This window comes from Carassius carassius, chromosome 2 (assembly GCF_963082965.1).
Source record: "Carassius carassius chromosome 2, fCarCar2.1, whole genome shotgun sequence".
Taxonomy (NCBI): Eukaryota; Metazoa; Chordata; class Actinopteri; order Cypriniformes; family Cyprinidae; genus Carassius; species Carassius carassius.
The window spans coordinates 18,087,664-18,103,953 of record NC_081756.1 but is presented as its reverse complement, the minus strand read 5'-3'; the positions used below and the strand labels follow the sequence as shown (position 1 = coordinate 18,103,953).

The window sequence follows — 16,290 nt, the reverse complement described above, 5'->3', positions numbered from 1 at the left end:
TCTGCTGTGTGTCGGGAAGCACGGCGCAAACAGCGGTGTCCCTTTCAGCGATTCCACTGGGCTCTTCAACTAAAAGAGCAGATTTCCTAAAAGAGCTAATCACGGACGATTTGCGTCTTTTTAAAGACGGGGTTTCATCCGTGTCCTTCTGGATGCGGTCATTTCCTGTCCTCTGACAATGGCCATGAGCGTTGTCTTCCATTGTCCACAACCGTTTTGCACTGGTTCCTTTCTTACCAGATGTGCATGGGAAAGTGACGTAGTCGTGGATGGCCACGTTTTACAGACAGAAGCCGCTCGTTTCCTTCCTCCATCGTCACTACCTTCGATGGTGGGGCAGCCAGGGGGTGCGTCAACATTCCCCAGCAGGAAAGGTCGAATGTGGTACACTTGCGTCCACAAAACGCCGCCACTGGGAGGAATAGTCCGCGTCTCCCATCCAAGGCCTGTAAGCGGTTGGCCGCTCTCGCTGCCAAGGCTTACAGTACTGCAGGTCAAGCTGCCTCTGCCCTGCATGCCATGGCTATCCTGCAAATTCACCAAGCCAAGGCTTTAACCAATGCACAAAGGTAGAACCAAACCGAGATTGATGCAGGAGCTGCGCATGGTGACTGACCTCATCCTTTCAGGTGACATAAGTCACAACACAGTCCCTCGGGAAGGCGATGTCCACCCTGGTGGTCCAGTAGTGTCATCTCTGGTCAAGCCTTGTCTGGTTGAGAGATGTTGACAAAGTGCATTTTCTCAACACTCGGGTGGAGAATAATTTTTGTTCCGCTGCTGGTCCAATGGACAGCGGTACCCACATTTTCAATAAAAGAGCAATTTCCCTTTCCTCCGAGATGCAAGGCTCGTGGGTAAAATCCACTAGCCAATTTTCATTGGTGTTTTCTCTTAAACTCAGAGATGATTGGCCTCCCAAGTGAGACCCCATATGCCGTTCGACATAATGTCCCTCCATTAGGGAACGAGGGTTACGTACATAACCGAGACGTTTCTCTAAGTGAATGAATTGACAAATGTAATGTGTACAGGTTTGCAAACATCGTTGCCATTATCTAAGAAGGTGCATTAGATGTGTAGGACTAAACTGACTGTGATACAATACTGTAGAATACAGACATATAGGAAATAGTGAAAGCGTTCTAATCCTCATTCACACAAAAAAGACATGAAAAATGTATGACAGTATGTTTATTTAATTATGTCTATATTAGCAGAATGACAATACAATCTTCAAAATTTTGAATGGAGTAATTAATAAATATTTCATTTATGAGAGAGAAAGTAACCTAATCTGAACCTGAACAGGATAAAAAAACAATAAAAGATAAAAATATTGAAATACATAACAGGATCTCTCTGAATTGCACAAACAACTGCTACTAAAGTGCTGATAAATAAACTACAATGTTTTTAAAATGTTTGTGTGTGTGTGTGTGTGTGGGGGGGGGGTTCACAAACAATAGCTACGAAATATCTACTGAAGCTGTGACTGATGCATTAAAATAATCATGTAATGTCATATTATACACAATACTGCTCCTGTAAGTTCTGATGCAATTATATAATTATTATATAATTATTTTCTTCAGTGTTTTGACACTGTAGCATAAATACACATTTATTTCTTCTTAAGCTTATATATAATAGTTGGTTGCAGATTTATTTTTAGCGTGCATTGCAACATTTTTTCATGCATTTTACCTTATCAGCAGTTATGCATGCAGTACATGTATTGATTCATCCTGACTGACAAGGAGACCTGTTCGTACTTGAGTAAACTGAGTGGAAAGAATAGTACCCTCTTCTTTAATTTCAGTGAGAGAAAAAATATCTGTCTGCTTATGGCAAGATATAGGGTTGTCAGATGAGAAAGTTAAGATAAGTAGGATTAGAAAAAGGAATGAAGGAAAAATCATAGGTACTATACTGGAGTGGTTCAACTTTCTCTGGCTGAGGCTGGACAGCCTACATTGGCTGAATCTTAAGGGAAGGGAAACGTAAACCTCAGAAACCAATTAAAAAATTCTGATTATCTCTATACATTCCAGAGCTGATAATATGGCGGATCTGTTAGCATCTGTAATCTGTTACTGGCAGTGGTGTAACACTTGATGGTAAGCACTCATAAACTGTGGATGCTTTACATTAAATACCTGATTGTTTGTGTTGTTGGTGATCTTTGGACATTTTCTATAGTTAAACTTTTTAAGAACAAGCTAGAATTATGGATAATTAACGCTTGCTGTCTTTCATAACTGCTTGGTTTCATGAAATTACTTGGCGAAAGACTCAGAAAAGAGATCTAGAAGAAAGGACAGAAAGGAGAGAGTACGTAGAAAAGGACTATGTTTGAGGCCTATGGTGAAGGAAAAGATCCCACACTTTCCCTCTCCTTCTAGTTTACAGTGTTCAATTCATTATCTTTGATGCTGTTGTCATCTTCAAGGTTCTTCTCAGGCTCTGGGTGGTGCAGCTCAATCATCAGGAAGTAGATCATTGCCCCAACCACACCACCCATCATCGGCCCGACCACTGGAACCCACCACCAACAATTTCCAGCCCTGAAGACACATGCATGGCACAGATGAGAATAAAGTCAGGACTGGGCAAATTTCTGAATGTAAGTATTCTAAAGAAAATTTTCAGTTAGAATCGAATTAGCCACACACAGAGCATGATAAGTCAGAGTTTGAACTGGAACAACAGGAAGAGGAATTTACTGAAATTCAAAGAAATTCAAGACGGTCACACAAGTTTCGTAAAACTTTCATTAGTCTATCACAACAACCAAATGGGCAAGAACAGATCACTTTTAAGTTGTTTTTGTTTGTTTGTTGCTTTAAATATGCATATATACACACACACACGCTATTATTTAAAAGTTTTTTTTTAACATCACTCATCCTCACCAAGGTTGCATTTATTTAATTATAAATACAGTAAGAAAGCAATGTGTTACATATTATTGCATATTTTTTTAAATATATATTTTTTGTTAATAATTTTCTAGACAATTTATTCCTGTGATGGCAAAACTGGGTTTTCAACCGCCATTACTCCAGTCTTCAGTGTTGCATGTCCCTTCAGAAATCAAATGTGTTTGTCACTGTAATAATAAACCTTCCTAATCATCGGAAAGGAGGAGGCGGGAACCGGCGGACAATCAAATGATACTTTAATAATCAAAATAAACACAAAACAGCGCATCAGCCCCTCGCGGACGACTGATGCACACAAATAAAAACCAAAACATAAAATAAAGCCCAGGCCTGGTCCTCTCTCGTCCTTCACTGTCGTCACTCCAGTTTTATATCCTTCCATCTCCTCTGTGGGACTCGAGACCGGTGGTGGGTCGCAGATGTCACTCATTTCCCAATCACTCCACCGGCCTCACTCGTTCCCACATCCCTCGGCCCCGCCCCACTCGTCACATACCCCCATTGCCCCTCACAGGCCGGGGGGTACTCCTCCTTCACGGAGGCAGCAGGCTCCGGCCCCCTGGCAAACGGCACCGACTCCTCCGCTCCCTCACGGACAGCAGCCACCCCTCCACATCGCGGGCGACCGGCAGCGAGCTCGCCCGTCCCCGGCCACTCACTCCAGAGACAGAACTATTTGCACTGTATTTATCAGTGGGACAATATTCACACAATACTACAACCTAGAAATAATTTGCAGGTGGCAGCAGCACAAATTATGTGCCCAGCTACATCAGATTCTAATATTATGCTAATTAACAGTGAGTGGTGGTTTCAGACATTACAGTGCCGCACTCGCACTGACTCTTATTCTGTCTGAAAGAACGAAAAGACAGAGCTGAAGGTGGAGCGATTCGACCAATCAGATGAAAGCAGCATTTCAGCTACGCCCACAAGTGCGAATGAAATATTGAAGCCATAAACCGAAATGATCAAAACGTACAGGGACCAACTGTCTTGTCCATGTTCTCTCACTTGAATCCTCTTCTTGAGTATTGAGTCTCTTGACCTTCTGCAAGCCCCACCATGTTCACGCGAGGGGGCGGAGACATTCATTGCGGGACATTGAATGAAAATGCAATCGTAAGTGTCTTGACTGTGAGTGTTAATGCAATTAAGAAAAATAGCATTTGAATGATAATTTTGATAATTTTGCCACAGTTTTTGCTTGAACATGTTATACATATCTAAACATTTCTGTAATACATTTTCATTTTAATTTTGCAACTTATAAAGCGTTAAAATTTGTATTCATTTTACATATTAAAACTAGTGTGTGAAATGGCAAATGAAAATTATGTAATTTAATTTTCATTTTCATTTTGCACCAAATGTTGCACAAATGTATTGGAAAATGTAAATGTAAATACAGAAATGCATTGCCATTTTACATATTGCATTGTCATTTTGCATATTACATTCCAAATTGAATATTGCTACCCATATGCTTCCATACTCTTTTTGATATTTTCCATTTCATGCAATGACATTCAGACATGTTTAACTGTTTTAAGTGACCAAATATTGCACAAATTGTCCATGTTCTTGAGAATGTATATCTATTGTTTATTAAAAGGGATAGTTCACCCAAAAATGAAAATTTGATGTTTATCTGCTTACCCCAGGGCATCCAAGATGTAGTTGACTTTGTTTCTTCAGTAGAACACAAACAAAGTTTTTTTTAATTCAAACCCTTGCAGTCTATCACTCTTAAAAAGTAAGTGGATGGGAATCACGGCTAAATCATACACACACACACAAAAAAAAAAAACACCAACAAAACCAAATTAAACCCTGCGGCTTGTGACGATACATTGATGTGTAAAGACACAAAACGATTGGTCTGTGCAAGAACCTGAATAGTATTTAAATAGTTTTTTACCTCTTTTTTTTCACACAATGTCTGAAGTGTTAGAACTCTCCTTAGTGTGTCCTGTTGTGCGTTTTCTCAGCTGCAGGCACGTGAGGCGTCTTCTTCTTCTTGCTTCATGGTGGATCGCAGACTTATAAGTACATTTCCGCCAGCTATCTCTCAAGTGGACTATTGACACTCCTAATTGAGATTGTAGATAGAGTGTGAATGGTCTACTTGAGAGACAGGTGGCATACATTATAAGAAGTGATAGACTGCAAGGTTTGACTAAAAAAATCTCAGTTTGTGTTCTACTGAAGAAACAATGTCACCTACATCTTGGATGCCCTGGTAGTAAGCAGAAAAGAAAATTTTTGGGTGAACTATCCCTTTAATGGGAAATAATATTTCTGTGAAGTAATATTACAACCTCAATTCACATTTGGAACTGAATTAGTATATAAATTGTATTTTCAATCTAATCCAGGACACACAAGCAGACAGGACAACCATGATTGTTACAAAAATGAGTGGTTAGCAATGTGCCTTTACATCACAGGTGTATCTTGAGCTGAAGTGTTGTTTAGCTGGCAAACTGGTGGACGAAGTAAACAGTGTTGGTGTCTAGCTGTACAGACATGAATACATTTATTGTTATCTGTGATAGTGTGTCACTCTAGTGCTCCCCGTAGCACTCTTTCCCTCCCTCAATCCCTTGATCCTTTTATAGGCTACTGAGAATACAGCGGCTCTCTGTCCTTAAACCTTCTCTACAAACAGGTTGGCAAAGGAAACTGTAAACAAATGTATTGCCACTGCATGCAGACACTTTGCTGGACTGAACTTAAGTAATCTTCATTTACATGTGCACTTCATGCAATCTTCAATCTTCATGTTTATATGTAAATGCTTGTCTGTTGCAATTATAACACCAGAGCCATTTGCCCTCAGGTGACCCCTAATCTGTTTTCAAGTTGGAAGAAAAATTAAGCAGACATATCAAACATTTCCTTATGTAGGCTACTGATATGTGATTAGCTCTTCCTGGACGTCAAACTGTGTCTGTAGCTGTAAAGTGAAAGCAAAAAAAGGGCTGAATAACAAAATATACAATAATATTTGACATCTGAATGACCAACTGACCAATCAGAATGTATAGATGTAATACACCACAGTAATGCAAAACTGGAATATGCCAGCTATGGATCATTAAGTCAAAGGCTACAGTGTTTTGGAGGGTTTTCACTGCTGACGTGTGATTCTAAACAGCAGTATTGTATTGCATATGTCAGACAGTTATTTTATTCAATGCTTAATCAGAACTGTGCACAGACTCTGACTATTTTCGCTGTTGAAGAGCAGCAATAAAATCTCTCATATGTTGATAATTGTGAGAGCTAGAAACAGAGTTTAGTAAAAGACAACTTTTTTTTCCTTTAATAAGAATAAAACATCCTGTCTTTGGTTGTGCCAACCTGAATATTCATGCAAGGAGAATTCAGACTGCCTCATGTAAATTTAAAAAATTGGTCCAATATGCAGGAGATACACAAATGCATTTAAAAATTAATTTGCTCTGTCAGAAGAATGGTGTAAGGCCTTTGCATTTAAGTTTCAAAAGGTATGTTAGTTGGTGGTGTGCCACTGTCTCTCACATGCTGGCTGACACTTTTGACACATAGATACAGGGTAACAGTTCTAGATGCATTGTCTTATTATACAAACCCTCTGAAAAAACCTTCCTGTTACAGCATAAGCAATAATACAGATAAGAGAAGAAGCAGAAAATCTGAACAAACAATAAAAAAAATATATGTTCTGTACCTGAACACATCTAGTCCCCATCCTGCCATAGCAGTGAAGAGACGAGGTCCCAAATCTCTGGCAGGGTTGATGGGATAGCCACAGTTCAGCGCCATGGACACTCCAATAGCCAGGATGCTCAGACCAATAACCAGTGGCTCCATTCCTTTAGGGGCCCCAATATTCTTGTTATCTACAATGGCTAAAATGCAAAGGACCAGGGCACCTGTGCCAATCACCTGTAAATATATGCAAAATATTCTCTTATGGAAGCTTGTTTTACCTCAGAGTTAGAAATTAAATTGTAAGAGAAATGTCTAAATAATAAAGTCAGATTGAGAAATGTAAAGTTATATTTAGTTATAATTCTTACTAACTAGCTATTTTTGTTCTTGAGATAGGCTCTCAAATTTGTCCACCAGAGATTTATATGCTTAAGATTTATATTAACTGTTTCCTCCTTTTAATTTCCCTCTTAAAACACAACAGTCTATAAGCCAAAGCACGGGGACATCGGAGGCAAATTCACTTTTACATGGTGTTTGCATATAAATGTGTCTTAGCAGTTTGTGGACACAACCACCCTAAAATGCTGATAATCCGTTCACTTCTCTTTTTGAATCCCCCAAAAACCTAAACAGTCTCAATTATCATGCATTTAATTTTTTTCTGAGCAGTATGACATATTGCTCAGGCCACGCCCATGACTGCTGACAGACTGTCCCGTATATGCATATTTCCACCCTCAAACTGTTGTACCAAAACCACTGGAAGGCAAGCCTGCAACCTTCATCCAAAAAAAGCATAATAGCTAATGCTAACACTTTCGCTTTGGCAGTATGAAGGGAAGGAGACCAGAGGCCTTTTTTTCTTTTTTTTAAATGGATGTCAATGGAAGAGAGGCTTCACTATGCTGAATAAACAGCTTTTGTGAGGCAACATAATTTAATGAATCGACAGCCTATTGACTAATCTTCAACTTGTTTGCCATTAAACAATATAGTTTTGGATAGAGCTATTTATTTATTAAAAATCTCTGCATTCCTTTTCTCTGTCGTATCTCAAATTTGAAGTAATATGATAAATATGATAAATCAACACCGCTTCAAAGGTATTGCAATTCATGAAAGACAAATAAAAACAATCACAACTTGCTGATGACGCTGATGACATACCTCTGGCTTTGAATATCAGTAATAACTCTCTGCATTGAATTTAAATCTGTCTAAATGTGAGATCCTACAGAGATCAGAGATTTTTTACATGGAGATTTGGTTCACTATATTAATTGTAAACCTGCTTTACAACTGTACAAAACCATGCAAAATTCCCAACTTTGTGTAAATGATCTTTTTACAAATGTTTTAACAATTTTTGTAAGAAAATCCTTTAATGTCAGATCCAATCCTCCATGTAAATCTAAATGTCTTAAACCTCATTGTATATCCTGGCATACCATACAAATTCTTTTTAATAATAAAGTTATCCTGTTATAATGCAGTTGCTAGGAGATATTCATAGAGTTTATGATAAATGTAGCTTTTGTAATATATCAATTGAAGATATTGAACATTTATTTTTCTATTACCCTTTTTCTATATCATTTTGGGTTGACTTTAAAATAGACATAAAAAAAATTTAACAAAACCCTTAATTTAGCTCAGTAGCTTTTAAAGAGACATGCACCTAGACGGGTCGCTGTGAATAGAGCTGTTTTTGACAAGGTAAAACAGTTTTGTTTTACACAACCAGTGAGGAATTTTAACCAAAGTACGTTGCAGACATTACATGAAGACCCCAAATAAATCATATCAACTTTAACAGTGGAGTGTTGTTTAATTTTATTGTATAATCACTAGTGAGATTGTGATATTTAAAAAAATTAATTACTCACCTGATCAATTAATCCATTTAACAATGAAAGATCTTCATGTGGATATGAGGCAAAGATACCTGCTGTGGCATTTTCACCAATTACAATCCGTTTTCCGTCAGCAAAATTTGCAAAGGCACCTATGGAAAAGTTAATTTATTTCAGTAATTCAACTCAAATTGTGGATTGTGAAATTCAGTGCACACAGACTGAAGTAGTTTAAGTCTTTGATTCTTTTAATTGCGATGATTTTGCTCACATTCAACAAAAGCGCACCAAACCCAACAAATTAGAATACTTCATAAGACCAATAAAAAAAAAATCTGAATTGTTGGCCTTCTGGAAAGTATGTTCATTTACTGTACATGTACTCAATACCTGGTAGGGGCTTCTTTTCTTTAATTACTGCCTCAATTCAGTGTGGCATGGAGGTGATCAGTTTGTGGCACTGCTGAGGTGGTATGGAAGCCCAGGTTTCTTTCACAGTGGCCTTCAGCTCATCTGCATTTTTTGGTCTCTTGTTTCTCATTTTCCTTTTGACAATACGGGTTCAGGTCTGGTGAGTTTGCTGACCAGTCAAGAACACCAACACCATGGTCATTTAAATGGACTGCATTTATATAGCGCTTTCAACAGACCACATGGCCATCCAAAGCGCTTTACAATTTGCCTCACATTCACCCATTCACACACTCATTCACCGACTGCGGTGTCAGCCATTCAAGGCACCATCCAGCTCGTCGGGAGCAGCTGGGGTTAGGTGTCTTGCTCAAGGACACCTCGACACTTGGTCAGGTGGAGCCTGGAGCCGGGGATTGAACCACCAACCTTCCAGTTTGCAGACAACCTACATGAACCACTGAGCCACTGCCGCGCCATCTAACCAACTTTTGGTGCTTTTGGCAGTGTGGGCAGATGCAAGATCCTGCTGGAAATTTAAATCAGCATCTTCAAAAAGCTGGTCAGCAGAAGGAAGCATGAAGTGCTCCAAAATTTCTTGGTAAACGGGTGCAGTGACTTTGGTTTTCAAAAAACACAATGGACCAACCCCAGCAGATGATATTGCACCCCAAATCATCACAGACTGTGGAAACTTAACACTGGACTTCAAGCAACTTGTGCTATGAGCTTCTCCACCCTTCCTCCAGATTCTAGGACCTTGGTTTCCAAATGAAATACAAAACTTGCCCCCATCTGAAAAAGGACTTTGGACCACTGGGAAACAGTCAAGTTCTTCTTCTCCTTAGCCTAGGTAAGACGCCTCTGACATTGTCTGTGGTTCAGGAGTTGCTTAAGAAGAGGAATACAACAAATGTAGCCAAATTCCTTGACACGTCTGTATGCCTTGTCCCCAGCCTCAGTCCATTCCTTGTGAAGTTCACTTAAATTCTTCAATCGATTTTTCATGACAATCCTCATAAGGCTGCGGTGCTCTCGGTTGGTTGTGCATCTTCTTCCACACTTTTTCCTTCCACTCAACCTTCTGTTAACATGCTAAGATACAGCACTCTGTGAACAGCCAGCTTCTTTGGCAATGAATGTTTGTGGCTTACCCTCCTTGTGAAGGGTTTCAATGATTGTCATCTGGACAACTGTTAGATCAGTGGACTTCCCCATGATTGTGTAGCCTAGTGAACCAAACTGAGAGACCATTTTGAAGGCTCAGGAAATCTTTGCAGGCGTTTTGAGTTAATCAGCTGATTGGCATGTCAACATATTCTAATTTGTTGAGATGGTGAATTGGTGGGTTTTTGTTAAATGTGAGCCATCATCACAATTAAAAGAACCAAAGACTTTGTGCATTGAAATTATTTAATACACGAGTTTCACAATTAAGTTGAATTACTGAAATAAATGAACTTTTCCACAACATTCTAATTTATTGAAATGCAACTGTACTTCAACATCCAAACAGCTTTTCAGCTAGAGAAAGATTTTACAATAAGAATTCATAGTAATTAATAAAATAAACCAGACAAAAAAATAAAAATTAGTTTGAGTTGTGCGTCTCTATATATTGGGTCCATGCCTAATTTCATGCCTAAAATCATTTAAAAAAATGTTAATATGTTAACCGTACAGGTTGCACTGAAAATAATGATATCACTTTTTATGTTTATTATTGAGGGGAAAGTTATGTTTGTCATTTCGTTCTTTCAGTTTAGAAAGCAAAACTGAATCAATGTCATGAAATGTGAGGTACATGCGTCAACTTGGAGTTGTGAATGACAGTAAAAATAATAGTCTGCGTCATCAGTTTCTGAGTTTTTCACCAAATTATTAATGAGAATGAGCTCATTCAATCCAATCACTGTGGCCAGTGCTTTTAATAAGTCTGCCTTAGGTGTAAGATGAGCCAATAACATGAAGCCAAAAAATAGAAGTGCAGTGAAAACTTACCGTAGTACAGACAGAAGACAGCACAAGACCCCAAAAAGGCACCTAGAAATTGGGCTACGACATAGACAGGAAATTTCTTTAATGGGAGTTTCCCCAAGACAACCATAGCCAGAGAAACAGCTGGGTTTACATGTCCACCTGCAATAAGATGCAAGAGTTGAGAGACTGCAAACTTTTGATTACAGCAAAGTGTTTGTATTGGTTTTAGTGGTCCATTTGTGTATGATGATTTTGTATTGACTGAGGTTTGCATAAAAGCATGCTGAGGTTTTTTGTAGTACAGATCATCTATTGGAATCAAAAGAGCAACTGTGTCATTCATCTCACAGTTATGATGTGCTTTCTCTAATTGCTATACAAGTATACTCTCACTTTCCCTCTCTTAATCCTGAGTGTTCCTCATAAACACTGGCTACAAAAACTAGTTGAGGTAATCAATGGGAATTGGGTCTGACATAATCTGGCTAAATCTCCAGACATCACTGCATGGTTTAGGAGTACCTCAGCTTTGACATAAGAGCATTCAGGCCTGCAGAACTGTCTCTGACCCCGCTACACACTCCTCTTCAGAATGGAAAACACTGGCCTTTAACACAATGACAAGAATGGTTCAGAAACATTTCTTGCATCCTTCGCTGATGTAAGATCTTGGATGTCTAAACATGTTTTGCATTTAAATGAGGAAAAGATGGAAGCAAATGTCTTTGAACCCTCTTTGGGTAAGGAAAACCAAATTTTAAATGTGTTCATGTTTTTTCCATCTTAAACGTCTGCCAAAAGTTAAATATTTTCTATCTTTTAAAGATTTTGAGAGAGTCATACATGCTGTTGTTTTATCACGTTTGGACTATTGTAACTTGTATATTGAACTACCCCAATCCTCCATGTCACGGCTTCAAATGGTTCAGCCAGATTTTTTACAGGTGTTCGTAAGTGAGAACATATTACTCCAAATTTTAATGTCTCTTAATTGGATGCCAGTGCGTTTTAGAGTTGAATTTAAAATGTAGCCGTTTGTTTTTAAGTCCTTAAATGTTCTGGCACCTTCTTATTTGTCAAATCTTGTAAATGTAAACAGGTCTGCCAGATGTTTGCGATCCTCACACAGTATTACTCTGTCATGTCCAAGATCAAGATTGAAGTTGAAAGTTGACCGTGCATTTGCAGTGGCCAGTCCTAGGCTATTGAACAGTTTTTTACTTATCTGTGAGATCTGCATCTTCTGTATATGATTTTAAATCTAAGTTACAGTCTATAATCTTTTTACTCTTGCATTTAATTCATTATAATTCTTGTTCTCATTTTAACTAATGTTTAGTCTTTTTTTATTATTATTTTTTATTTTACCTTTCCTCTTTTGTGCATCACAGTGGCCAACTCTTTTTGTGTTTATTTGTGTTTTATAAGTAAATAAATGAAATTAAATGGGGAAAAAAACTACGGAAGTCAACGGCTACCATCAACTGTTTGGGTATTGAAAATATCTTCTTTTGTGTTCAACAGAATAAAGAAACTCATACAAGTTTGGAACAAGCATGTAAGCATCACAGCAAGTAAGATTATCACAGTCATGTGGGCTGCTGGGCTAACCAACTTATTCATGCACAAATGCACCCTTTAGATGACTTTTACTGCAGAACTCTATTTAACATCAAATGCATACATTTATATATGGCTCTGTCTCCCCTTGTGACACAGTGAGAGGAAGGAACTGCTGGCAGCATATGATGAGGAAACACTATTTGCCTGCACACATATAGACTGAGACATAATATGTACGCGCATGACATCACTTATTTTTGCAAATTTGCAGTTTCGTAGTTTACATGGAGATGATAACGGTACAGTCATGTGTCCCACTGTGTAAATGCAAGGCAACTTCAATGGTAAGCTTTTAAAGAAATTCCAATAATCATCTGCACTATTATAACACATTATAATAAAAGCGTCACCTCAACATAATCCTTAAGGAATTGTCTTAATGAAGGCCAGACATACATGCCCAATCTGGTTTATCAAACTCAACACACGCCTCCACCTGACACCAAGCCTTATGCAAGATCATTTTCTCCTCCCCCTGTCCATCACTGCAGTATATTTTTGAATGAGCACATCAAATACAGTAAGCACAAGGCTTCCACTCTCTATTATGTCGTTCATTAATCCTATCATTTATAAGAAAGCATAAGTCTGTTAAACACTGAAGCAAATCCACCTTTCACTCTCTCTCGTTAGGGTCAAAGGTCAAGAAGGAATACTCTGTATGTGGTATGTTTGATCCAGCTGTCTAAGGCTTATTACTGCATGAAAGGCTTGTCCTACCTCATTAGACATTTTACTCCTGTGACCAAATTTCTTGAGAGAATAAATGCACATAAACTGCAATAAACTGGGCTGTTTGTGTAATTTAGATTAGATCATGGATATTGTAATGTAAGTAGATGGCTTGTGTGTAGATTGAACATTGCATGTTTTGTTGATCATGATCAATGATCACAAGCAACAGTGAAAACAGCCCTGATGGATAGCTAAATATGACCTTTGAAATGGGAACATCCTTTGAACTCAGCTGTCCCAGACTAATGCCTTTTCTTTATTGAATGCATTTTCATGCATTCATTATTTAAAAGTTCACTTCAAATTTTTGTGCATTATTTTTATAGCAGACTATAGGTAAGTGCACTCAAAAAAATAGCTTGTTGGTCTAACTTAATAAAATGATGACGCACATTTCCACACATTTAAACTGATTTATTGGAACTTTAAGTTAAATGTACTGATGAGTAAAATTCATGCTAATTTAATGAGATCACACCAATTTCATTTGACATATTCTGTGAATGTTTCCTGAACATAATTCACTCTTGTTGATCCAATCAGTGTTGTTGTTGTTGTTCAGACTGGTGCCTTCGTGCTGAGTTGGGTTAGTTTTCTGCATTATTATGAAAATGGAAAGGCCTGTTTAAAAGAGTTCAAACAACACAAAATTATGTTTTTTTGTTTGGTTATCATTGTGGTGAAGAGTAGAGCTTGTGCTTAGGTTGTCAATAGCTGTTATACATGCACGTAAATGTTCTGTGATCATTTGATCGTGAAGGGTAGAAATGCTGACAATAAAGACAATGTTTAAATCACATGATCACATGATTCTCCTGGTCTATCCCTATATGTAAAACATGCTGGGAACTAGAAATCTACTGCTCAGTTTCAGTCAATTCAACGTAAGTGATGTAGGCCCAACTTAACTTCAATGGTTTAAGTTAACATTTTACAATTGTAATTTCCTTTAATATAATAAAATTTAGTGTGAATGACAACTTAATAAAAAACTAAAGATTTATGTTGTTTTAGCTTATTTTAAGTAAACTGAGCACACAACTAAAATATTTTTTCTTAGTGTGACAATCAGGTACATTTTAGGTTTATGTGGTATATGTGCATGTTGCATATACATAAGTGTTTTCTAGACTTCTCTATTTGCCAGTGTGACCAGTTACCTGACACTCCTCCCGCCATGTACACGGCCAGCATCACCCCTAGAGTAAATCCAAAGTGGATGGTGAGATTTTCTCCTTGTTTTTCTCTGCTGAGAATAGTCTGGGCCACTGAACCACAACCAAAGAGCTGCAAACAGGAAATGGGCAGAGAGAAGACAATTTAGGTAGACAATTAGTAGGGGAAAAAAGCTACTGCCATACTGCCAGATAAGAAAAGCACTCTTGTTGTGGAGCACTTATTCAAAACTAATTAGTAGGACAGTTTGTTCAAAAACTCAGCCCATTATGGTCAGGGCGGCAACCCAAAGCAATCAAATCTGTCATGCTGAATCAGAATCTTATCATGCAATTAACACCAGTAGAATACAAAAGCCTAAGTGTATTTTATGTTTTACTATCTAAATTAAATAATTGAAGTCAAAGATTGCGATATTACTCAAATCTTCAGGTACTACATTTTTAAAGTAAAATGTACTTGTCTTCACTCTAAATTGGATAAGTTGTCAAACCTGACATTAAAACAATTATGAAACACAAAACAATTCACTAAACTGCAAAATATACAATACCATGTACAATACAAACATTAAAAAAATAATGTATAACATATATCAATCATGTGACAGCATCTGATGTTCATGAAAAAAATTAGAAATTAAAATAAATAAATTCCTAAGAACAGGACGATTTCTTTATTTTATAGTTAACCCTAGCCTGAACGTGTGTAAGTGTGGTTTTATTGTGTTCGCTGGTTTACACAAGAGCTATAGCAAAAAATATAATTATTGGAATAGTATTTTGGAGAACATAATTGCCAAAAAAAAAGTTAAAATCTGTTTTGAATCAGGTGCTTAAAACTAAGATTAAAAATAAAATAAAAAAATAACCTCTGCCAGAGAAATGGAGCGTTAACCTAATTAAACTAAAACTTTGTAGTTACTGAGATAAAGCCCTTCACTAGCCTACATATAGCCATATGCAATTAAATAGCCATTAGAACTGATCAATAAAAAGCATAAATAAGAGACACTTTATACATCACTAGAAGCAGTGGTTTTCAAACCTGTCCTGGATGCACCCCAGCACTGCACATTTTGTATGTCTCCCTATTAGACACACCCGATTAAGTTCTTGCAGTCTCTGCTAACGGGCTGATGAGTGGAATCAGGTGTGTTAGATAAGGGAGACATACAGGACAGGTTTGGAAAGCACTGGGCTAAATCATTATGTGGTCTCACATAAAGCTATTATTACAATATGTGGTCACGCGTTTATAAATTGTTAAGAGCCTCCTTAAAATGAAAGAATATCAACCTCAACACCAACCATATAAGAATTAAATAAGTTGACAGACTGATTCATTATTAAAACAAGAAAATGACACAAAACAGTCCAGTAAAACTTGCAATATCCATCATAACTCTAATGCATTTACAATAATAAAATTGTTAATCTCAGTTTACTTGGTCCTGAAGTCCCGACAGCCAAAAGACTTACTATCAATACGAATGTCCCCAGTAATTCAGCCAGAAACTCTCTGACGATGTCCCGCCTCACGCTGCATCTCTCCCTCAAATTTCTTAAGTTTTCGAGCTCCATACTTTCCCCGACAGCTAAGATGTGATGATGTCCAGACAGACAGTTGAAGGGCAGATCTCGCTGGAGTTTAAGTGTTTTAGGCTTTAACCTTCCCCGCCCCTCCTGCTACTCAGATGTCATTAAACACACTGACATGACAGGTTGGTGCTTCCTCTTTGCTCACACTTCATCCATCCTCTTCATTCTGAGAAAAACAGTCAGAGCAACTAGTAGAAAATATCATTACGTAGCCTATGTTTGCGAAAATGTAACACTATAGAAGCGACGTTGGAAATATTAGAC

General features: G+C 37.8%; 1 protein-coding gene across 1 annotated transcript; it reads right to left on the bottom strand.

Moving 5' to 3' along the window:
* Window positions 1-2,358: 2,358 nt before the first annotated feature.
* On the bottom strand, window positions 2,359-16,029 carry LOC132105261 (aquaporin-9-like). Its single transcript, XM_059510435.1, has 6 exons — window positions 15,907-16,029; window positions 14,410-14,536; window positions 10,913-11,050; window positions 8,534-8,652; window positions 6,661-6,878; window positions 2,359-2,567 (listed from the first exon to the last, which is right to left on the bottom strand). Exons 1-6 carry the CDS (start codon window positions 16,006-16,008, stop codon window positions 2,402-2,404), a joined length of 870 nt encoding a protein of 289 aa, XP_059366418.1. The 5' UTR covers window positions 16,009-16,029; the 3' UTR covers window positions 2,359-2,401.
* Between the last annotated feature and the right edge of the window lie 261 nt (window positions 16,030-16,290).